The sequence below is a fragment of the Curcuma longa genome, unplaced genomic scaffold (genome assembly GCF_044706935.1).
Source record: "Curcuma longa cultivar G26 ecotype Majalengka, Jawa Barat unplaced genomic scaffold, ITB_CL_G26_1.1 contig_27710, whole genome shotgun sequence".
Lineage (NCBI taxonomy): Eukaryota > Viridiplantae > Streptophyta > Magnoliopsida > Zingiberales > Zingiberaceae > Curcuma > Curcuma longa.
Window position 1 is genome coordinate 17,741 of NW_027433497.1, and position 19,726 is coordinate 37,466.

Below are 19,726 nucleotides of genomic sequence, written 5' to 3' on the forward strand. Positions count from 1 at the left end.
GGACTTCATGCTGACTAAAGGTCATGAGATTATGATTCAAAAAGATAACTAACCTGCTTTTGAAAGATGATGCGATGGTAATAGGACGGACTCCCATAGAATGAGAGTTCGATTCTTACATAAGACACCTCATACGTCTGCGGTACTCAAATCACTCGTGATGCTAGATCATTCGTTAGGATTCATCTGTGCTTCTCTAATTTTCTCCGATGATCAATGAAAAACTTCCATAAAACTGATCGAATCAATCACTCTCATTTTTATGTTAAATAGGTGCAAATGCACTTGCACGATGTTAATCAATAACTTAAGATTTTATCTTCAAATTTTTTAAATTAAAAGATTACTACTCCATTTTCTGGTGCAAAAGGTGTTTTAGTGATTTTTATTTTCAAGAATTTTTTTGATATTAAATAGATGATCTTTCTTTAATTCATTTAGAACATAATTTATATCTATTTAAAAATTAATTTTTAAAATATTTACCTATAATAAAATTTAAATTCTGATTTTTTAAATTATTTTTTGAATACTGTATTTTTATTACTGTACTGTACTACATGTGTGGAGGTGTTTATTTTCAAGATGATTATGTTGGAGTGATTTGATAGGGAAAAAATTCAATACAATTTATATTTATCTAAAATAATTTAATTTTGATCTCCATATAATTTATAAGGCTCAAAAATATCCAATATGAAATTCAAATTTTGATATGAAAATCATCAATCATCTTTATCTCCCATAGAGCTAGCTGTCAAATAGATTAATCCATAGCGGAATGATTCAACTCATAAAAAATTCATCGTGTATGACGAGGTGAAATGGACCGACCCAAGAACTTAACGGATTGAAAAATCTTCAATCTAATCAAACCTAAAACGAATTGCGAGTTAGGTGGGACAACCCACAGATCTATCAAAAAAATAAAAAATATATAAAAAATATTAAAAATTATAAATTTAAATTACCGTTTAAATTGATAAATTAAAATTTTTAATCTTTGAATTGTGATTTAGATAAGTCCGTTCATTGAATTTTCTAATTTAATTTTAAATTAAAAAAAAAATTTCTCAATCTGTGGATCAATCTAAATCCGTGACGTGCCAACCTATGTATCGATCCATTTAAATTCATCTTAAAATAAATTAATAAAATATCAACTATTCCATTTAAATTATTTGAAGAAAAGGAGGGGCAAGGCCTGAATAATTTTGAATAAGTAGAAAGTGGAGGTGCGATCTGATAATTTCCAACCGAGAAAGGTGCATGAGCACGTGCTCGCGGTCCTTCCTCGCGTAGCCGTTCCGTTCTTCGCCGCCGCTTCCCATCGTCTTCTCTCTTGCATTGCATCCCTTGGAGTCGAAGGAACAAATTTCGAGTGCGCACAAGCTCGAATCGAAACTGAGGTAAGCGTGGACGATCTCATGAATGCTTTCAGTTTCACTTTCGTTTAGTGCTTGAATATTTATTTTCTAGGGTTTTCTCCGCTTAATTTCCCTCTGGTTATTCCTGTTCGGATTACTTTTGTTATTGCTGTTGTTTTTATTTGTTCGATTGATTTTGGTTTGGGGTTTGGGCAGCAGATGCTTGATGCGTGATTGAGGCATGGCATGAGTGGTTCGATTCCGTTCTCGTGTCACCCAGAGAATTGCATGTTGGCATCGGCAGCTGTACTGAGGCGGAATCTCTTCTTGATAAAGTGCTTGGACGGATTTTCTTGCCGCTCCCATTCACAGAGGATGCAAGGAACGCAAAGTGCTGCTGTGCCGGCGGTGGAGGCTGATGCTGAGAAAATTATTCAGATGATAACGCCAGCGCTAGACCCAATTCGTTATAAAGGTCAAGCAGGTAAATTCTTTCATGCTTGCCCAGTTTGTGTGATAGTTTAGTTTTGATTGCTTGACATGATTCAATGGAGGTGAGCATTTGTGGTCTGTTTTGCAGTTTGGTTTTCCTGACACTTAATGGATTTTTTTAATGTTTATATTATATTATCATTAATTTTGATCGATAAGTGTTAACTGACTTCATTGGAATTTATCTTTGATTTACTCTAGATTTTTTTTTTTAGATTGAGTCGTGGTTGAGGAGATTTGGCATGCTTATCAGGCTGAGACTGATCGATTTCTGTGTAGGTCCAAGTGTTACCTAGTTAAATCTTACCACTTTAGGGTTTTGATCAAGTCTTCCTCCTATTTAAAGAGGAGTTGGCCTTTTTTTGAAGACTAATTTTGTTTTGTCTTTCTCTTTTACCCTCACAAAATTAGAAGTGTTGTTTAAAGTTTCTAGGAACTGCAATAAGGCGCCTTTTCATTCACTGCCATTAAAACATTATCGTTGGTTGTATCTTAAAGTATAGATTTGTATCTTTCTGTCAAAGTCAACATATTACCCCATGGCAGAACTAGAATTTTCTTCTGGGTAAAGCACTAAAGTTTTTATTCTTAGGTGGTAAATTGTAAGTATGAATATGTAGAAAAGAAGGAAAGTTCAAGGGGAGAGAGAGACCATAAAATCATCTTTTGACTTGTCTCCTTAAAAAATATTAAAAGAAAAAAACAATTCTGCACAAAATAAAATGGTTCAATTATTAGCACAACTATAACAAGAGAATTATTAATCAAAATATAAAAGATAAAATTTTATTGATATAAATTTGATAGTGGTTCTATTTTGAAAATGTATCATGATTGCTTTAGTGTTCAACTTTGTCTTACTCAATACAAGTGAGCAAATAATGATTCATTCACTTGCCTTCCCCCTCCTCCATTGTGTTACATAAATGACTATTTATTATTTTTATTGCATGGAAAGTTCTCTCCACACTTCTAGTTGAAACTAGCAAATACATGCTAATTTCAAAAATAAATTTGCCACAGGATAATGGTTATGTTTTTAAATGTATTAACTTTCTTAAAAGTGTAATAAATATATCCTTATTAATATTGTGCTCATTTTGTTAGCATTGATGGATATAATGGAAAATGTTTCTATATTATAAAATAATAGTTCTTAATGAGATATATGTTGTTGTAAAGTAATCAACCGGAGTTAACTAATTAGTGGTAACCAAGAAACTGTTTTTATTGCTTTGAAAAAAAAGGACATGGAGTACACAGTAAACCTGAAACAACAGTAGGCTTATCTCTTGCATATTGAATTAGTGTTTTATACATTTGCAAAATAAGGAAATAGATTTATCAAATACAAAAGAGATGACTGCAAAGGGAACTGATTCCATGATACTTGAGAGACTTGAGGAAATAATAAAAGCGAACTCAACTGTAAGAAACAAAGCAATAATAACTCATAGTTGAAATGTACACATGTTGAAGCCACTTTTGACTTTTCTATTTTTAATTAATCAAATTGTTTCATAATATCTTTTACTGTGTTTTAGATAAAAATCTCTCCGTTATCTTGTTACAGACCTAACAATCTAAGATAAGATATACTGATTTCCCCTAAAAAGATTTAATTTGCCTTTGATCATGAAATCAACTATAACTAATCTTGTACACTATAACTTATGGATTTGAAGACTTGGACTTACTTGGCTAAGAATCCAAATCTGGTATGTTAGATCAGATAAAATTGGGACTTGGAATGAAAAATTAGCAGCTCCATCAACAGTTAGGTAGCTTCATAACCCTCATCAGTCTATAGGGTGCATACCCATGAACAAAGTGCTTTTAGTTTGCTACTTTTAAAAAATAAAATAAATCATTGAACATTTGAAAAGTTTGATAAAATAAATATTTGAAAAGAAAAATAAATATGAAAATTATCACACCATTTACCTCTAATAACTTCAAATATGTCAAAAATCATTAGTTATTTATTTTATTTCTCTTTTCAAATTTTAAAAGCTAATTTCTAAGAAAAAAAATGCTTTCAAAAATTTTTCCCAACAAAATACATGGGGGCTCTCACCTTTTAGTTCTCTAAGGTATGAAGCAAGGCTTTAGGATTGAGATGCTACCTACGACTGAAAAGAGGTCCTTAGCTTTTGATTGTAGACTCCTGAGATCCTACAATTAATTATAATATATTAGAACTATATTTTGATATTTATAATTTATCATATTTATTAACTTTCAATATATAATATTAATATGAATATTTTAAACTCTGTCATTGTAATATCATGAACTATAAATAAAATTAATGTTATAGTAAATGTATGAAAAATACAATACAAAATAATTCTTCAGTGTTTTATGAAGATGAATGCTTATTATAAGATAGATAATAATGACAACAATTAAAATGAATATTTCTACTTAGTTATATTATATAATTGAAAACTTTCTCAAATGATATGACATAAAAAATTTGCTACAGTAGACTGACATTTTTAAAATGTTTAATTGAGTATAAATATATTTTGTCTAGTAAAATATTATTGGAACCAAAATCCTATATATAAATTATAGTAAGCAAGCATATGATCAGATCATAAGTTCATAATATGACCCAATTTAGATCCTAGTTGGTATCTAAATCATTAAGGATTTAAATTATAACATCATAATATATCATAAGGTTTGTATCACATTCTTGCCTACTATGCTGGGAGGACTTCAGGTTAAAAGTTCGTTTCTAAGGTTCTTTAAACCTACTTCACTATATAAGGGCAACACAAATACTAGTGTCTATACTTTCCACCACATTAGGGATCTCTTTGAAATAATATGAAGCTATGCCTTCTCATTATCCTAAAAAGTGAAGTACTCGAAAGTACACCCCAATTCTCTAGCTGGTTTCACATCTTCCAAGGATCAATACTACTGATAAGCGACATGTGGAGTAAATTGGTTCTTAGCTAATCTAGCGAGCTTGGATATCTTTACTCTTCTCTTACATTTTTTGGCCTTAGAATTGTTAGGATCGTTTTAGATAATGTATCAGATAACTAAAAGAGGGTTAATAGCTTTTGACCTCAAAATTAGATTATTTTTTTCTTGCTGATACATAACAAGGTTAATTAATTGCATCAGAAATACAAAACAAACAATACAAGCGTTAACACAAGGGATTTTACGTAGTTTGGAACCCCGATTCTTGCTACACAACCAATGACACTTAAGATGAGTCAATCTTGAATCCCACTAACTTTCTCTTTCTTTGAGGCATTTCTCCTTCTCTAAGGCAGTGAAACCTCTTCAAGAAGTGCTTTTGCAATAAGGAAAGCAATACAAGTTTGTATGACAACTAACAATACTAAAGAAATACAACAATGAGAGCATAAAAATGTTGGAATTTTGCATAATTTTGTCAGTCTTGACAAGATCCCCTTGGTCCTTTATTTATAGCCTCCAAGTTGCCTTTAAACAAGCTTCAATTTGTTATTCTACAACACTCTTGTTGACTCAATCTTTTCCACTCAACTATTTTCGCTATAGTGTTAAGTCTTCTGTCTAATGGATTTCTTAGTTGACTCAACTTGATTCCAGTAGACAGTTGTGACTGTTAATGTATCCTTCAATAAATTCTCTGATTCCAATCGACTGAACTACTTTATTGTGTAAGCCATATGACAATTGCAACTTTCTGCTGCTTGATCAACAGTTTTGTCCTCACTTTTGTTAGAGGTTTAATCAGTTGTCCAGTGGATTCAACTATGGTCAATTAAATGCCAAGTCAACTCCACTCCAAATAGAAACATTTTATGCGCGAGCAGACCCTGAGTTAACTCCTTTATCGACTCAAGACACTAATTGATTGAGATAACCTTTAGTTAATTGGACCATTGACTATGATCAAACTATAGTCGAGTCATTGTCCAAGTTACAATCTATGAACCCAAAGTTTTTGCCTATTGCATCTTTACTTTGCCCACAAGGTCATCTCTGCTAGGCCCTAGCTCATTCCATGTGTCATCCTTTTGTCATTCACATACATAATACACCTCTTCCAATGCTCTTCGCCCTTCGGTGCCTCGTATGTCTCATGCCATCATTCTTCGATTTTCAGTGGACCTCCAAGTCATTGAGCAACACAACTCAATCTCATTGAGTCACACTTGGTTGTGTCAAGTCATGCATCATGAGTTACACGTGTGCATCCTACCAAGTCCCTATACAACTTCATGCACACATCAGTAATACGGGCAGATCTAATTTAAATCATTTGTCAAACACATCACATCAAAACACCTTGGTTGAATATAACTGGTCAGGGCAACTACACTAATAAAAATTAGCAGTAGGCTGAATCTTGAATTGGCTTCTCTCACCACATTTAGTGTGGGATTGAGTATCAACAAAGGAGTGTGAGCTAGCATTGGAGTATATCTCTGCCTCCCATGCTCAAGCTCTTCAGCAACTACTGCATAGCCACATGCTCATCCACAACTGCAAGGCAATCATCTTTTACTCATTACCTAATAGAGAAATTAGTCATTGTACAACTTCAACACTACTTAAAAAGTTTAAAACAATCTATGTTAACTCTTAAGTCCTATCGCTTAGAGACGCCCCTCATCGTATGCCAATAAACAAGATCAATTAATCACAAAAATTTAAGAAAATAAAAAATACAAAATTTAAGATATAAAACTTTTAAAATTTAAATTAACATGTTCTTCTATCATTTAAATTATGATGTCGCAAGTCGGACTTCCCACAAAGGAAAAATATCACCCTTAAGCAATGTGACAATTTCTATACATTTAAATCTACCTTATGTGGTTTAAAACTTGGGGCTTAGTTTTAGGTTAAGTTTTAGTACCAAGTTTTAAATTTCTAAATGTTTTAAGTTATTACAAATTAGTTATATTTTCTTGGGTAAGTTAGATTTTATCTTTAGGGAAATTAGCTGACAAAACTAGGCCCTTTAATTGTTCTATAAAAAAGAGCTATAAACTCTCCTTTGCATGTTAACCTTTTGACTTAATAAACCTTTCCTTTTTTATATTTTTTCTCTCTGTGAGATTTTATTTTCCATCATTACCTACCTTTCAAAAATAGTTTGGATAAAATCTCTATATTTTACAAGTATACCAGTCTACACTTCCAAGACTCAACCACTACGACTGAATATGAATTCAAGTTCAATTGCCATCTTATATACCACTCACCATATAAATTGCACCATAGAAATAAAAGTTATCAATAATGAAAATTAGCTGCATAAATGAATGGTGATAAGCTGTCCCAGTGGGCCAAAGATAATCTATACATAAATGAATGGAGAGATTGGCTTCCTTTATCTTTTAATTTTCGTCATCACTAAATTGCTTATTTTTTTTGGCCAATTAACACCCTACTAATTCACAATTTCAAACTTAAAATTCATGTTCTATTGCCATAAAAAATATAGTAAAGCTAACATCAAGTTTAACATCGATATTAGAATTAAGTACTATAGAAATGAAACCATAAATAAAATTGTTTGTTGCCTCCATATACTACACTAATACATTAGCGCAGGGACACTCTCATAGTAATATTCTAAGGGCAAAAGTCAAAAGGGACACTCCTTTTTCATTTATTATCAAACAACGTTCCATCCCGTTTCAGTATATTTTTATTTTCGAAAATATCTTTATGTTCAGTGATGTTGTAGCAGCTGCTACAACTACACAGTTGTAGCAGCTATGATTCCATAACTGCTACGACTACACAGTTGTAGTAGTTATGTAGCAGCTATGATATCATAGCTGTTACAACTGACCAATGTTGATAAAAAATAAACTGTTTATATTGTAGCAGTTACAAATTGTAGCTGCTATAACATAATGTTGATCAATGTTGACTATGAAACGTCTATATTGTAGTAGTTATAAATTGTAGCTGCTACAACATAGTATTAATAGTGTTGATTAGAGTTGAAGTGTCCATGTTGTAATAACTATGATCCCGTAGTTGCTACTACAACGTTGAAACACAAGGGTATTTTCGGAAACAAAAATATGTTGAGGCGGGATGGGACATTATTTTGATAATAAATGAAAAGGGGCGTTCTTTATACGATTCTAATAAAAAAGACGCTCTTTTGATTTTTATCCATATTTTAATATAGGCCAAACTCCCATATAAATGCCCTTATACGTGAAGTGCAGAGATGGAGTTCCAATAACAATATAGTAAAGAGTATTATTAGCATGAGCTAGAGCTTTTCGAACCACAAATGATGGTAAGTGTTTTTATCTATAAGGCAATCATATATCTAACAACATTGCATACATCTTATCCATCTTCATTCAACAGGAAGAGGCTAGCCTAAATCATTGCCTATTTGGTTCTATGCATTAGCTAATGTATTATGAAAAATATCATATGGTGCTTTAAAATATCCCAAGAGAACAGGAAATTTTGAATATGTTGTCAGGATTACTTTGGTGGGTAAACCAACTTAAGAATTTAGTATCAAAATGGTGGAGCATAAAGGGTCTAACATTTTTAATTATAACTTTCTCCTACCATAATTCCCATAATCCCTTAATTTTAGCTTAAACTAGGAAGATAAATTTTAATATAGGAGCACATGATATCTCGGCTTATCCTTTAATTGAGACCATTACTAGTTTGGGGATGCCATTTGTAGCCCATTTAAAAATTAGGAAATCGTGCTTACAGCAACCTCACACATGTAACTCAATCTTTTAGTGTTAAAAAGCGGTCAGCCAATTTATTATTCCACTTGATGTCCTCTGTTTATTCTCCATTTGTTTTAACCTTCAAAAGCTTTAAAAATATCATTCAGTCCTCTTCTAAAGTTAGAACAGTATTTACATTTCATTATAAATACAGTTTCTATAGTGATTCATGTAACACCAACCATGATCAAAAGAGTTCAAGACCAGACTTACCGATTTCAATGTAGCACCACTTTAACAAATCAAGAAGCAGCCACGGAACCTACACACTCTAAGGAATAAAGCTACAAAAAAGCACATCATCCTAGAAAGAAAACATGATTCTAAGTCAATTTAACTTTAATTGCGGCATCAAAACACACTTATCACACTTTGATTTTCAGTGAATCACAAGATTTAAGCCACTTAACTAACCTTCCCAAGATGAGACTCGAGATTTTATACACAAAGGATCATTATAAAAGCCTACAAAAACAATTAATAACACTACAAGATTCTAGAACCAACCAACAATAAGATGAACCAACAAAAGGCTTATCAGAAGGGAAATTAAGCTTCCCGATTCGCAAAGGGTTATTGGAATTTTCATCACCTCGCCCTCATCAACAAACAATCCCTAAAACATCCAAAATCATAAAGATTAACTACAAAAAAACTCAATATGACAAGGTAAATCTCAAGGATCCTACTTGGCTCCAAAAATTAAAGAAAAAAGGAGAAAGAACTAAGTTTGTTACCTAGGTTTGGAAAAGAAGTCTCCCAAATAGCTTATGTTGCCCCTCTCTTCCAAACCCAACAATGGGCAGCCAACCAGAAGTCTCTTTCTTAACTCTTATGGGGAAGTATTTTCTTTATACCTCCTTTCCTACATAGGAAGGAAACAACTAGAGAAAGAAGAAAGGCAATGAAAAAAATTATAAGAGAAATATTTTCTTTTTTAATTAATTCCTATAACAAAAGGAAAGAGGGAACAACAACAGCAACAATTAAGTCTTATTCTACTAGGTGGGGTCAACTATATTGATCCTTTTACGTCATTAGGTTCTATCCCCTACTATATCATTATCTATATTTAAATAAATTTTATCTTGTTTTATCATTACTAACCAAGTCTTCTTGGGTCTTCCTCTGCCACATTTAATGTGCGTATTTGTTGTAATTTCACATCGCCTAATTAGAATATTTATTGGTCGTTTAAGTATATATTTGTATCATCTTAAATGTGTCTCTTGGAATTTTTCTTCAATAGGTGCAAATCTCGACTTTCTCTCTAATATTCTCATTTCTTATCCTGTTCATTCTCGTATGTTTGCACATTCACCTTAACATCCTCATGTATGCGACTTATTTTCTGCTCGTGTGTTTGAATTATAACCCAACATTCAGCTCCATATAATATAACGCGTCTAATTGTCATTTTGTAAAATTTCCTTTTAAGTTTTAGAGATACTTTACAATCACAAAGAACACTTGACACTCTCTTTTATTTCAACAATTTTGTTTGTATTCTAGGGAAGACATTTCTCTCAATTCCTCCATTATTTTGTAAAAATGATTCTAAATACTTAAAACTTTCAGTTATAGATAACTCGTCATCTGGAAGGAGAGAGGGAAGAATTTTTTTTTAAAAAAAATGCATTTGTCTAAGATAAAAAAGAGAAAAACATAAATTAAAAAGAATTTTTAACTTTTTTATATTTTTTAAGCTCATATTTAAGCTTCATTTTATGTGAAAGTGAATTGAAGCAATATAGAGGAAAACTGAGAAAAAGGCCACTCTGATTAAATTAGGTAAATGACAAGGTATGCTTCTTGACAATTTCCTAAATCGTGAAAACAATTCTAAATCCATGTTTTGTCCCTAGAAACTAACTTCAGATGGGAAGGGCTGGCTGCTTAACTATGAATGAAATAAAGACAACTATGTTAGAACCTGCATTGAAATAACTAAACTCAATCCTTCTGGATTTAAGAAGACTTAAAAAATCTACCAATTGATCATATGCTGATATGTTTTCACATATATTGTCTGTATTCCAATGTGTCATATCTCATTGGTTTTTATTTATCTACTTAAACTTAAAATTTAATATCTAAGTTCGAACAAATCCACATAAAAGATATATTGAAAATTCTTGCTTCCTGCCAATATATACATTATATTGATACAATTTTCCCAAGAAAAACAGTAATCAATGTAGAAAATAAGATGCTTCATCAATCTTTTCCAGGGAAATAAAAATTCATGTTCAATATTAGCAGGCCTTTCTTTCTTTAGTTGTATATTTCTTTTCCTTTTCAGGGAAGATTGCTGTAATTGGTGGGTGCCGTGAGTACACTGGTGCACCATATTTTGCTGCTATTTCAGCTCTTAAGATTGTTAGTATCACTATTCTTATAATTTTCTACCTATGCTCATTGTGTGAAATTTCTTATGGCTCAGTTCGGATTTAGCAATCAACTCAACAATAATTGGTTATCATATATTATTTAGGGGGCAGATTTATCACATATTTTCTGTACAAAAGATGCAGCAACGGTGATAAAAAGCTATAGCCCTGAGTTGATTGTACACCCAGTTTTAGAAGAATCTTACAGTGTAAGGTAATCCTTTATTTAACAAAGCCACTTTTGCACCACCCTCATTGTTTGTGTTTGATCATATTGGCATTGTTCTTAGGGACGACGAAAAAGCATCTGTTTCTGCTAAGGTTCTTTCTGAAGTTGGGAAGTGGATGGAAAGGTTTGACTGCATTGTTGTTGGTCCAGGCTTAGGAAGAGATCCATTTTTAATGGTATACTAATAACTTGAGAACTACAACATCAGCTATTGGGTATAATGTTGTTTATTTTATTTTTGCTAAAAATATTCCTTTTTGTTGGATAAATTTTTACTAACTTTGATGTTTGGGCTCTTCATGCACACCACACTCCAACTACAACATTGATACCTTCATTGATCAAGTCTAAAAAAATTAGGAACATTCATTTTTAAATGCCTAGATCCATTCCTTGTAAGATATACCTGAGATTGAAGAACACTCCTTTCTGGATAGTTCTCTTTTGGTTCTTCATCATTTTCTTACCTCGTAATTACAATAAAAGATATAATTGATGTATTTACATAAGACACCTCTGATTTAATTTAAGTTGTCTATTTCATTAAGTTTAACACTTTTAAATTGGCATATGGTAATTTTATGCATGCGTTTATTTTGTCATAGACAAGTATCATGAATCTAACAGACAATTAGACCTTGTGATCTTCTTTTGCTCAAATGAAGCTTGTTCAATTTTGATAAGGACTGCGTGAAAGACATTGTGAAGCATGCAAGGCAAGCAAGCATTCCAATAGTCATTGATGGGGTGAGTGCACTTCCAAATGATAACATATGCACCTTATCAACTGTTTCCTTGTAACATGAGTTGATTTATAGGGATACCATTGTATACTTTGCAGGATGGCCTCTTTCTCATCACTAACAACCTTGATCTTGTTAGTGGAAACTCGTTAGCTGTCCTAACACCAAATATTAATGAGTACAAGCGGCTTGTTGAGAAAGCTTTGGGCTGTGAAGTAAATGAAAAAGATGGAAGTTACCAACTACAGTTGCTTTCCACAAAGTAATTGGCTTTTAGATTTTCTCCCTTCTTAGTTTATCGAGGCTTTGTTAACAAGCATTGTTTTTCATCCAGGATTGGTGGTGTAACCATTCTGCGTAAAGGAAAATCTGATTTTATTAGTGATGGTGAAGCAGGTCGTAGCTCAACTCTTTTATCTTTAAATAATCTTCAATTAAGCAACTTAAACTTACTATGGTCGGTTGTTTCTGATGATTTGTACCTTACAGTCCATTGTGTGAGCACCTTTGGCTCACCTCGGCGATGCGGTGGTCAAGGTGACATACTTTCTGGCAGGTTTGTGTTAATACAGTTGGACAGTAAATCTATATGCTTGTTAATGTTTTGGAAATTACTTTGTCCTGTTTGCATTTAGTTACATTTTCTTGTGTTAAACAATTTTAGGCTGCAAAATTTCCTTGATTTGTTGTTTTTTAAATTTCCTCTCAAGAAAAGCTAAATGTATTCTTCAAAACATCATGTAAGGAATAGTGAACTTGCTACCTAGATGTTTGTTTGCAAAGCATCAACAGTAATCTAGTTTAGGCTCAGGCTTCTTGTCTTAGAAAGCATACTACATTATAGTTTCAGTCTCAATATTGGTGGAAGTTCTCCTAAGAAGGATATCAAAGCCCCATATTTTCACGCATTGCCTCCATAAAACAGTTGCATCAACAAATCTTCTATTACAAATCAATTTTGAATTATTTCCATGATAACAGTGTTGCTGTGTTTTCGTCATGGGCACGCCATCATCTGTTGATAGCAAATGGGACCATTGGAAAGAGGTTTGTCACTCTGGTCTGTTGATGACTATCATAATTATTATGCTGGTAAACTTTTCTTCTAATCCTTGTTGGTCCAGTCCACTATTTTAACTCCGATTTAATTTTCTAGTTTGTCAAATCCAATGGTCCTCGGATGCATAGCGGGTTCCGCACTTCTTAGAAGAGCTGCTGCATTTGCATTCCAGGATAAGAAACGAGCAATGCTTACGACAGACATTATTGAGTACCTGGGTAAAAGGTACTGCTGTGCCCATAGAGTTGTTTCTCTCACTCACTGCAAATGGATCTTCAAATTTCAGCTTTTCATCCATTTTGCAGTTTGGAAGAAATCTGCCCTGCTGATTAGGGCTGCATCCATTGTTTTGCAATGTATCCGATGAAATAGTTACTCTACACTTGCGGTCATCAAGCATCTCCGGCAAACCAACATTACAACGAGTAAATAAACAGATGACTTTGTATGTGCTGATAGCAAGAATGTTGTGCCACTTGCTGGAAAATTCACTTTAAAACTGATATGGGAGCATCCCATTCCCACTCTGATCTACTCTCGACTGTACTGTTCCAGTCAATAAAAACGACGGTAGGTTGGAAACCTTCATACAAACCCTAACAGTAGATTACTTGAACTTCTCTAAACAGTTGCATCTCTACTCACAATAGGAACAGCTTCACTCCTTGTACTCAGCCAAAATCAGAGGCTTTCCTGAAGCAGTCCTCAAAAAGGAGGAATTATTATTCTAAGTATGGAGTTCCCTTTCCCAAGCCTTCTAGTTGTTAAGTTGGTTGGTTCATCCTTTAAGAGCCAAGATCATTTCTTCTTGCTCGACGAACCGCCACTTAGGGAAATATGCTGGGTCTTGTCTGCTTGACTTTCTTTCAACTGAGCATTCTCCACCTTCAGTTCTCTTTGTGCTCTTTATTGGAAGGCAGAGAATGGGCTTGGTGCTATCTTCCAATGAAGCTCAGGCCATGTCCAAGTCTTGGTTTAAAACATGAATTTTATCATTTCGTGCCTAGATATCTCTCTCTCATTTTTGTAGTAGAGGTGTTTAGTTCATCCTTAATCTTCTATCTCTTCTTCTGCAAGTCTGCTTTGTCGTAACCTTAATCTTCTATCTTTGTGGCTAGCTATGATGGACTCAAATACATGCTTACCACGATGTGTTTGGCAAGAGTTTAACTTTATATTGTGGTACTCATATTGTGTGTCAAGTATGTAGGTGTGTGTAGATTTTTTTGACACTTACATTGCAAATGCGATAAGGAAAGTCCAAATGAGATAGATCGAACATTAGGTAGGGATATGGAAAGTCCAACAAGTATTGACATATACAAAAGCCCACATGTGTTAGCAGATTAGTCAAGTCCAAATGGGCTCAAAATTGATTGAACATTGGACAAATATAGAAAATCTAACAGGCATTGGTAAAAGTCTAAGTGGATTGAGGTTGATTGGACATTTAACAAAGGAAGTTTTGCAAATGTTGACAATAAAGAAAAGTTAAATAGGGGTTGAGGTTGATCGAATATCTAATAGATGAGAAAAGATTTAGAGGCAATGACTCTTGGCAAAATATGAAGTTCTAATGGATTAAGGTCAATTGGATACATGATAGATGAGGAAGATATGAAGGTAAGACCTTTTGATAGACGTGAAGTTCTGGTAGTTTAAGGTCGGTCACATACTTGGTAGATAAAGAAGACTTGGCAAATAAAATCGATGCCTCTTGGTAGATATGAAGTCCTATTAAATTGAGATCGATCAAATACCTTTCAAACAAGAAGTCTTAGAGGTAAACTCTTTAACATGTGAGTTATGAGATAAAGTGATTTATATTTTGGGCATGAGTAATTTTCTTTCTTAGGGAAACACTTCATTGAGAAACATGTGTTTTGTGATCAAAGTCAATTAATTGATGGTTACATTCAGTTAATTAACATGGTTAGTCAACTAAGTAGATGGCTGAAGATAGAAAACTTTCAATTGGAAAGGTTTTGTTTGAGGTTAAGTTGACTAGGCGATCGACTAGAGTTTGAATTCTTGCAAACAAAAGGATTTTGTTCTAGAGTAATCAGTTGGACCTTGGATCAATCAAGTGATGGTTGGTTAGCCGATTGAATTAATGCTATATTAAAAATATTTATACCATTAATAGGATCTTATCTATTAGAGTGGATTGATTCAATGTAGAGTTGATTGATGAGGAGCAAGTAGTTAACCACATCATGTCAGGTCAATACTTAAGCCTGCGAGCTTATATAACGGAATTGATTGACATGGAGAACAATCAATTGGAATAAGGTGTAGTCGACTAAAGAAGCTGTCGAACATTGAATAGATCAAGTTATTGTAAATTAATTGACTGGCATTAATGCAATGTAGCTAGTGGATTTTATCCTTGACTTCTTGGAGGGATATATAAAGGGGGCTAAAGGGAGCTCAAAATAAAATAATCACAGATCAAGTCCACAATAATTTCATATCATTTTCTTGACTCTTTAGAACTTCTAATTATCTTTTTTTTTTTTAATTTTATATTTCTTAAGCTAAGGTTTGTACCTTGAAGTGAGCATAGTTGAGTTTGTTATGATGGGATAAATTTGTTGAAATGGATAAGGGTCGAATCTCGACGAAACTGAGGTACTGTCCTCTTCCGTCATGACCAACTGCAGCTTCTCGGTTTATCTTTTTACAGATGGTCATGAAATTGACTATGTGAGATTGCTGAAATAATGGATTTCATCTTTTTGTTAAAGTACCTTGAAGCTTTATATATGGTTTACAAGTCTTTTATTGCATTTAGTTCCTATATTTAATAAAAGCTTTGTAAAAGTTTTCTTCGGTTCTGAAAAGTTTTCAAGAAAGAGAAAAATCATGATAATTTCAAAGAGCGACTCATACGAGTCTATAGGCAATGGGACAATAATCAAAGGGTTCTGAATCACATAAAATCATCGAATCACTTCTTTATTAACTCTATTACTTTGCTAGCATGCATGTAGGATGATCACATAAGTAATTTGCCTAAAGATGATGTCAATAGTCCCTAACTAACTTATGTTGACATTAATAACTCCCCCTATCGACATCACTAATCACCCTGATCAAAATTTTTACATTGTTTGAATGTGAGTTTTAAATACTAATCTAACTCAATACATATTTCTAACACATTAAAATACCATAGTTAAGCCCAACCATATAGGTTTGCTTAAATGGGTTTTGCTTGAACCCTAAATCCTCAATTTCTTTGATCTCTAGATTAGTAGACTTGAGGCAATCATTTAAGGTTTGATTATCGTTTCAAATTAGGTTATGCTCATTGATACCTGACAACTATTTTAAAGATAAAATTTATTTGATGCCTTTATTGTTTCATTTTCTTTACACATATTTCCTTTTAGTATATATTTTTTTTCTTTCTATTGTTAGTAACAATTTACTTTGAATTACTTAATAAAAGTTCAAAGATCATATTCATGTTATGAATATTTTTGCTTTCGGTGAAGAACTTTGATGAGTTTTGTTTACATGTAAAGTTTTTTTGTTTCTTATTTTTATGGGATAGAAGTAGACTATTGCACCATGTTTTGCTTCTTTCCACAAAATTATACAATTTGAAAGCCATTAAAATGATATTAGAGAACTTGTACCTTTCTCAAGGCTGTTAGTTTGAGAGAGTTTTCGATCCTTTGCTCACTGTATTATCACTCGTATAAGCAAGAAGAACATCGTTCATGATAGCGGTAGTAGAGCTTTCTATCCATACCATGCCGACATTCTCACTTAGCTATTCTATTTGCTCGCCGAAAATCAAATAACTAAGTAGAAGTTTCATTCAACAAAAGAGTGGAAAAATGAAAGAACAAGATCTGAAAGTTTTCGTTTGTTGGTCGTCTTTCGTGCATCGAACAGAGGCCTTTGTTTCTTTGGTTTAGGATCGGAATGACGATGGCAAAAACAAAATGGCTATGGAGATCATTGCCCACAGCATTTTCAGACCTATTCGCGATAGTATTGCAGTCTCGGTATCATGTCTTTGAAGCAAAAACATCTTTAAGCATATAAACAAACATCGGATAGCTTGATGCAACCTAAGGCACTATTGTTTCGAAACCGAAACTGTAACGTCCGAAAAATCTCAAAAATAATTTTAGAAATATTCTATGATTTTTCTGGAATTTTAGAATATTTTTCTGGAATTTTTAGATTAGCGGAAGTAGCAAAATTAAATAGGAAGAAAAAAATATCCAAGACGAGATTCAAACCCACAATCTATAAGAATATGCAATTCTTTAGATATTTCCAATAACCAAAAACCCAACAGGTCCGTTCCGAAAAAGAAGGAACCGAAATTTAATTATAGGCGAGTTAGTTTAAAATAAATAGGAAGAAAAATGTCCAAGACGGGATTTGAACCCGCAACCTTTAAGAATATGCAACTCTTAAAATATTTCCAATGACCAAGAGACCCAGCAAGTCTATTCCAAAAAAGAAGGAACCGAAATTTAATTATAGGCAAGTTAGGTCTAGGAATCACTTAATATAAATAGGAGGCTTAAGAGAGGGTTTTGATTATCTTCGAAAACCCTTCCCTCCCCTCTCGCCCAAAACGCCGTCGCCCTCCTTTCTCCTCCCTCTCGGCGCCCCAAACCCGAAGAACGAGGAGTCCGTCCCCTAGGATCATAAGGAAGACTTCCGGAGAACTTCTTCTACAAGGACGCTCCTCTCCGCGAGAAGAACGCGTAGACATAGGAAGATCGCCGAGGAGATTTTTTTTTCTCTAACGGAAGAATTGTAAGGAAATTAGCGCAGAAGGTAAGTACATCTCTCACCTGCAGTATGAGTAATTCCGTTGTTTTTCGTATTTTTCCATAAACATGATTTTGTTAAAGCATATGCATGATTTTGTTAAAGCATATGTAAATAGTAGAATTGCATGATATAAGAAGTAAGATATTGTAATATGAAAGAAAGTACTTTATTTTGATGTTGACAAGTACCGGACCGTGAGGTGTCCAAGGGATGGGCTCCATAAGTTGCCCCTAGGCCGCGAGGTGCCTAGTACGCTCTAATCGGCTTCGGTGGCTAGCTACCCCGGATCGGTTAGGGATGCACGCATTGGTACTTTGTCAGGGCCCAAATGATGGATGTTTAATATGTTTAATTATTACGAAATAGTATGTTTTGAAAATCCCCTCACATATTTAGATATGAACATTCATGTTGCATAAATCAGTTATTACGAAGTTTTTTATGGTTTTTGTGAGTTAGATGATGTGCTTACTAAGCGTTGCTTATAGTTTGCATTCCTCATATTGCAGATAAATAAAAAGAAAAGTTATAGGAAAGAGGAGGCAGCTGGAGAAGTGTTTGATGTGTGGTGTCGGCGGAACCGCGGAATAAGATCAAGAATTATATAAATGTTTATTTTATGTCCAAGAATTTATATTTATTTCTTTTGCTTCCGCATTCTAAACAGAAAAAGAAAAGTTTATTTGAGTTATTTTATTTAATGAGTAAAAGTTAAGGAAAGTTTAAATACGTAACATCCCCTATTAGTATAAGAAAGAGGGGGGCGTTACAAAAACTAAATAGGAATTTAGATTAGCGGAAGTAGCAAAATTAAATAGGAAGAAAAAAATATCCAAGGCGAGATTCAAACCCACAATCTATAGGAATCTGCAATTCTTTAGATATTTCCAATAACCAAAAACCCAACAGGTCCGTTCCGAAAAAGAAGGAACCGAAATTTAATTATAGGCGAGTTAGTTTAAAATAAATAGGAAGAAAAATGTCCAAGGCGGGATTTAAACCCGCAACCTTTAAGAATTTGCAACTCTTAAAATATTTCCAATGACCAAGAGACCCAGCAAGTCTATTCCGAAAAAGAAAGAACCGAAATTTAATTATAGGCAAGTTAGGTCTAGGAATCACTTAATATAAATAGGAGGCTTAAGAGAAGGTTTTGATTATCTTCGAAAACCCTTCCCTCCCCTCTCGCCCAGAACGCCGTCGCCCTCTTTTCTCCTCTCTCTCGGCGCCCCAAACTCGAAGAACGAGGAGTCCGTCTCCTAGAATCACAAGGAAGGCTTCCGGACAACTTCTACAAGGACACCCCTCTCCGCGACAAGAACGCGTAGACGTAGGAAGATCGCCGAGAAAATCTTCTTCTTTAACAAAAGAATTGTAAGGAAATTAACGCAGAAGGTAAGTACCTCTCACCTGCAGTATAAGTAGCTCCGTTCGTATGCATAAATCCATAGTTTTAGTTATTCGAAAATTTATGTATGTATGTGGAGATTAGTTTCTCTTCCAGAATGTTTAGAAAAATAATTTACCTTGCCTCAGTAATTATGGACTCCAGTTCGTCCATGGGTGGGCTTCTAGATCGCCCCTAGGTCCTAGATCGCCTAGTATATGCAAGGTTAAAGAGAAAAGAATTAATAAAGAAAGTATTTTACTTTTTATATGGCATGTGCTTGGACTCAGATCGTCCATGGGTGGGCTCCTAGATCGCCCCTAGGCCCAGATCGCCTAGTAGTACCCTAATGAGTTCGGGATTAGCTACCTCGGATCTATTTAGGGATGCGCACACAGTTAGCACAATGCCGGGCCCACAACAGGATGATTACTATTTTCACTTACTATATATATAAATTTTCAAAAGTTCATTATTAGCTTTAAGTGAAATCAATTTTTAAGATC

At 33.7% G+C, this 19,726-nt stretch overlaps 1 protein-coding gene across 3 annotated transcripts; it reads left to right on the top strand.

The window, feature by feature from the left end:
- Positions 1–1,295: 1,295 nt before the first annotated feature.
- On the top strand, positions 1,296–13,912 carry LOC141819086 (ATP-dependent (S)-NAD(P)H-hydrate dehydratase). Of its 3 annotated transcripts, XR_012601035.1 has the most exons (13): positions 1,296–1,409; positions 1,587–1,851; positions 10,908–10,984; positions 11,100–11,209; positions 11,286–11,400; positions 11,909–11,971; positions 12,066–12,229; positions 12,302–12,363; positions 12,457–12,523; positions 12,949–13,014; positions 13,124–13,252; positions 13,333–13,597; positions 13,678–13,912. XR_012601035.1 is itself a non-coding variant. In XM_074706456.1 (12 exons), the coding sequence occupies exons 2-12, from the start codon at positions 1,614–1,616 to the stop codon at positions 13,358–13,360; spliced, it is 1,119 nt and encodes a 372-aa protein (XP_074562557.1). In that variant the 5' UTR covers positions 1,296–1,409; positions 1,584–1,613; the 3' UTR covers positions 13,361–13,643. The 3 variants fall into 3 exon arrangements, 2 of the variants coding, with proteins under 2 accessions (XP_074562557.1, XP_074562556.1); XM_074706456.1 differs by lacking the exon at positions 13,678–13,912 and having other exon boundaries at positions 1,584–1,851; positions 13,333–13,643; XM_074706455.1 differs by lacking the exon at positions 13,678–13,912 and having other exon boundaries at positions 13,333–13,643.
- The last annotated feature ends 5,814 nt before the right edge of the window (positions 13,913–19,726 follow it).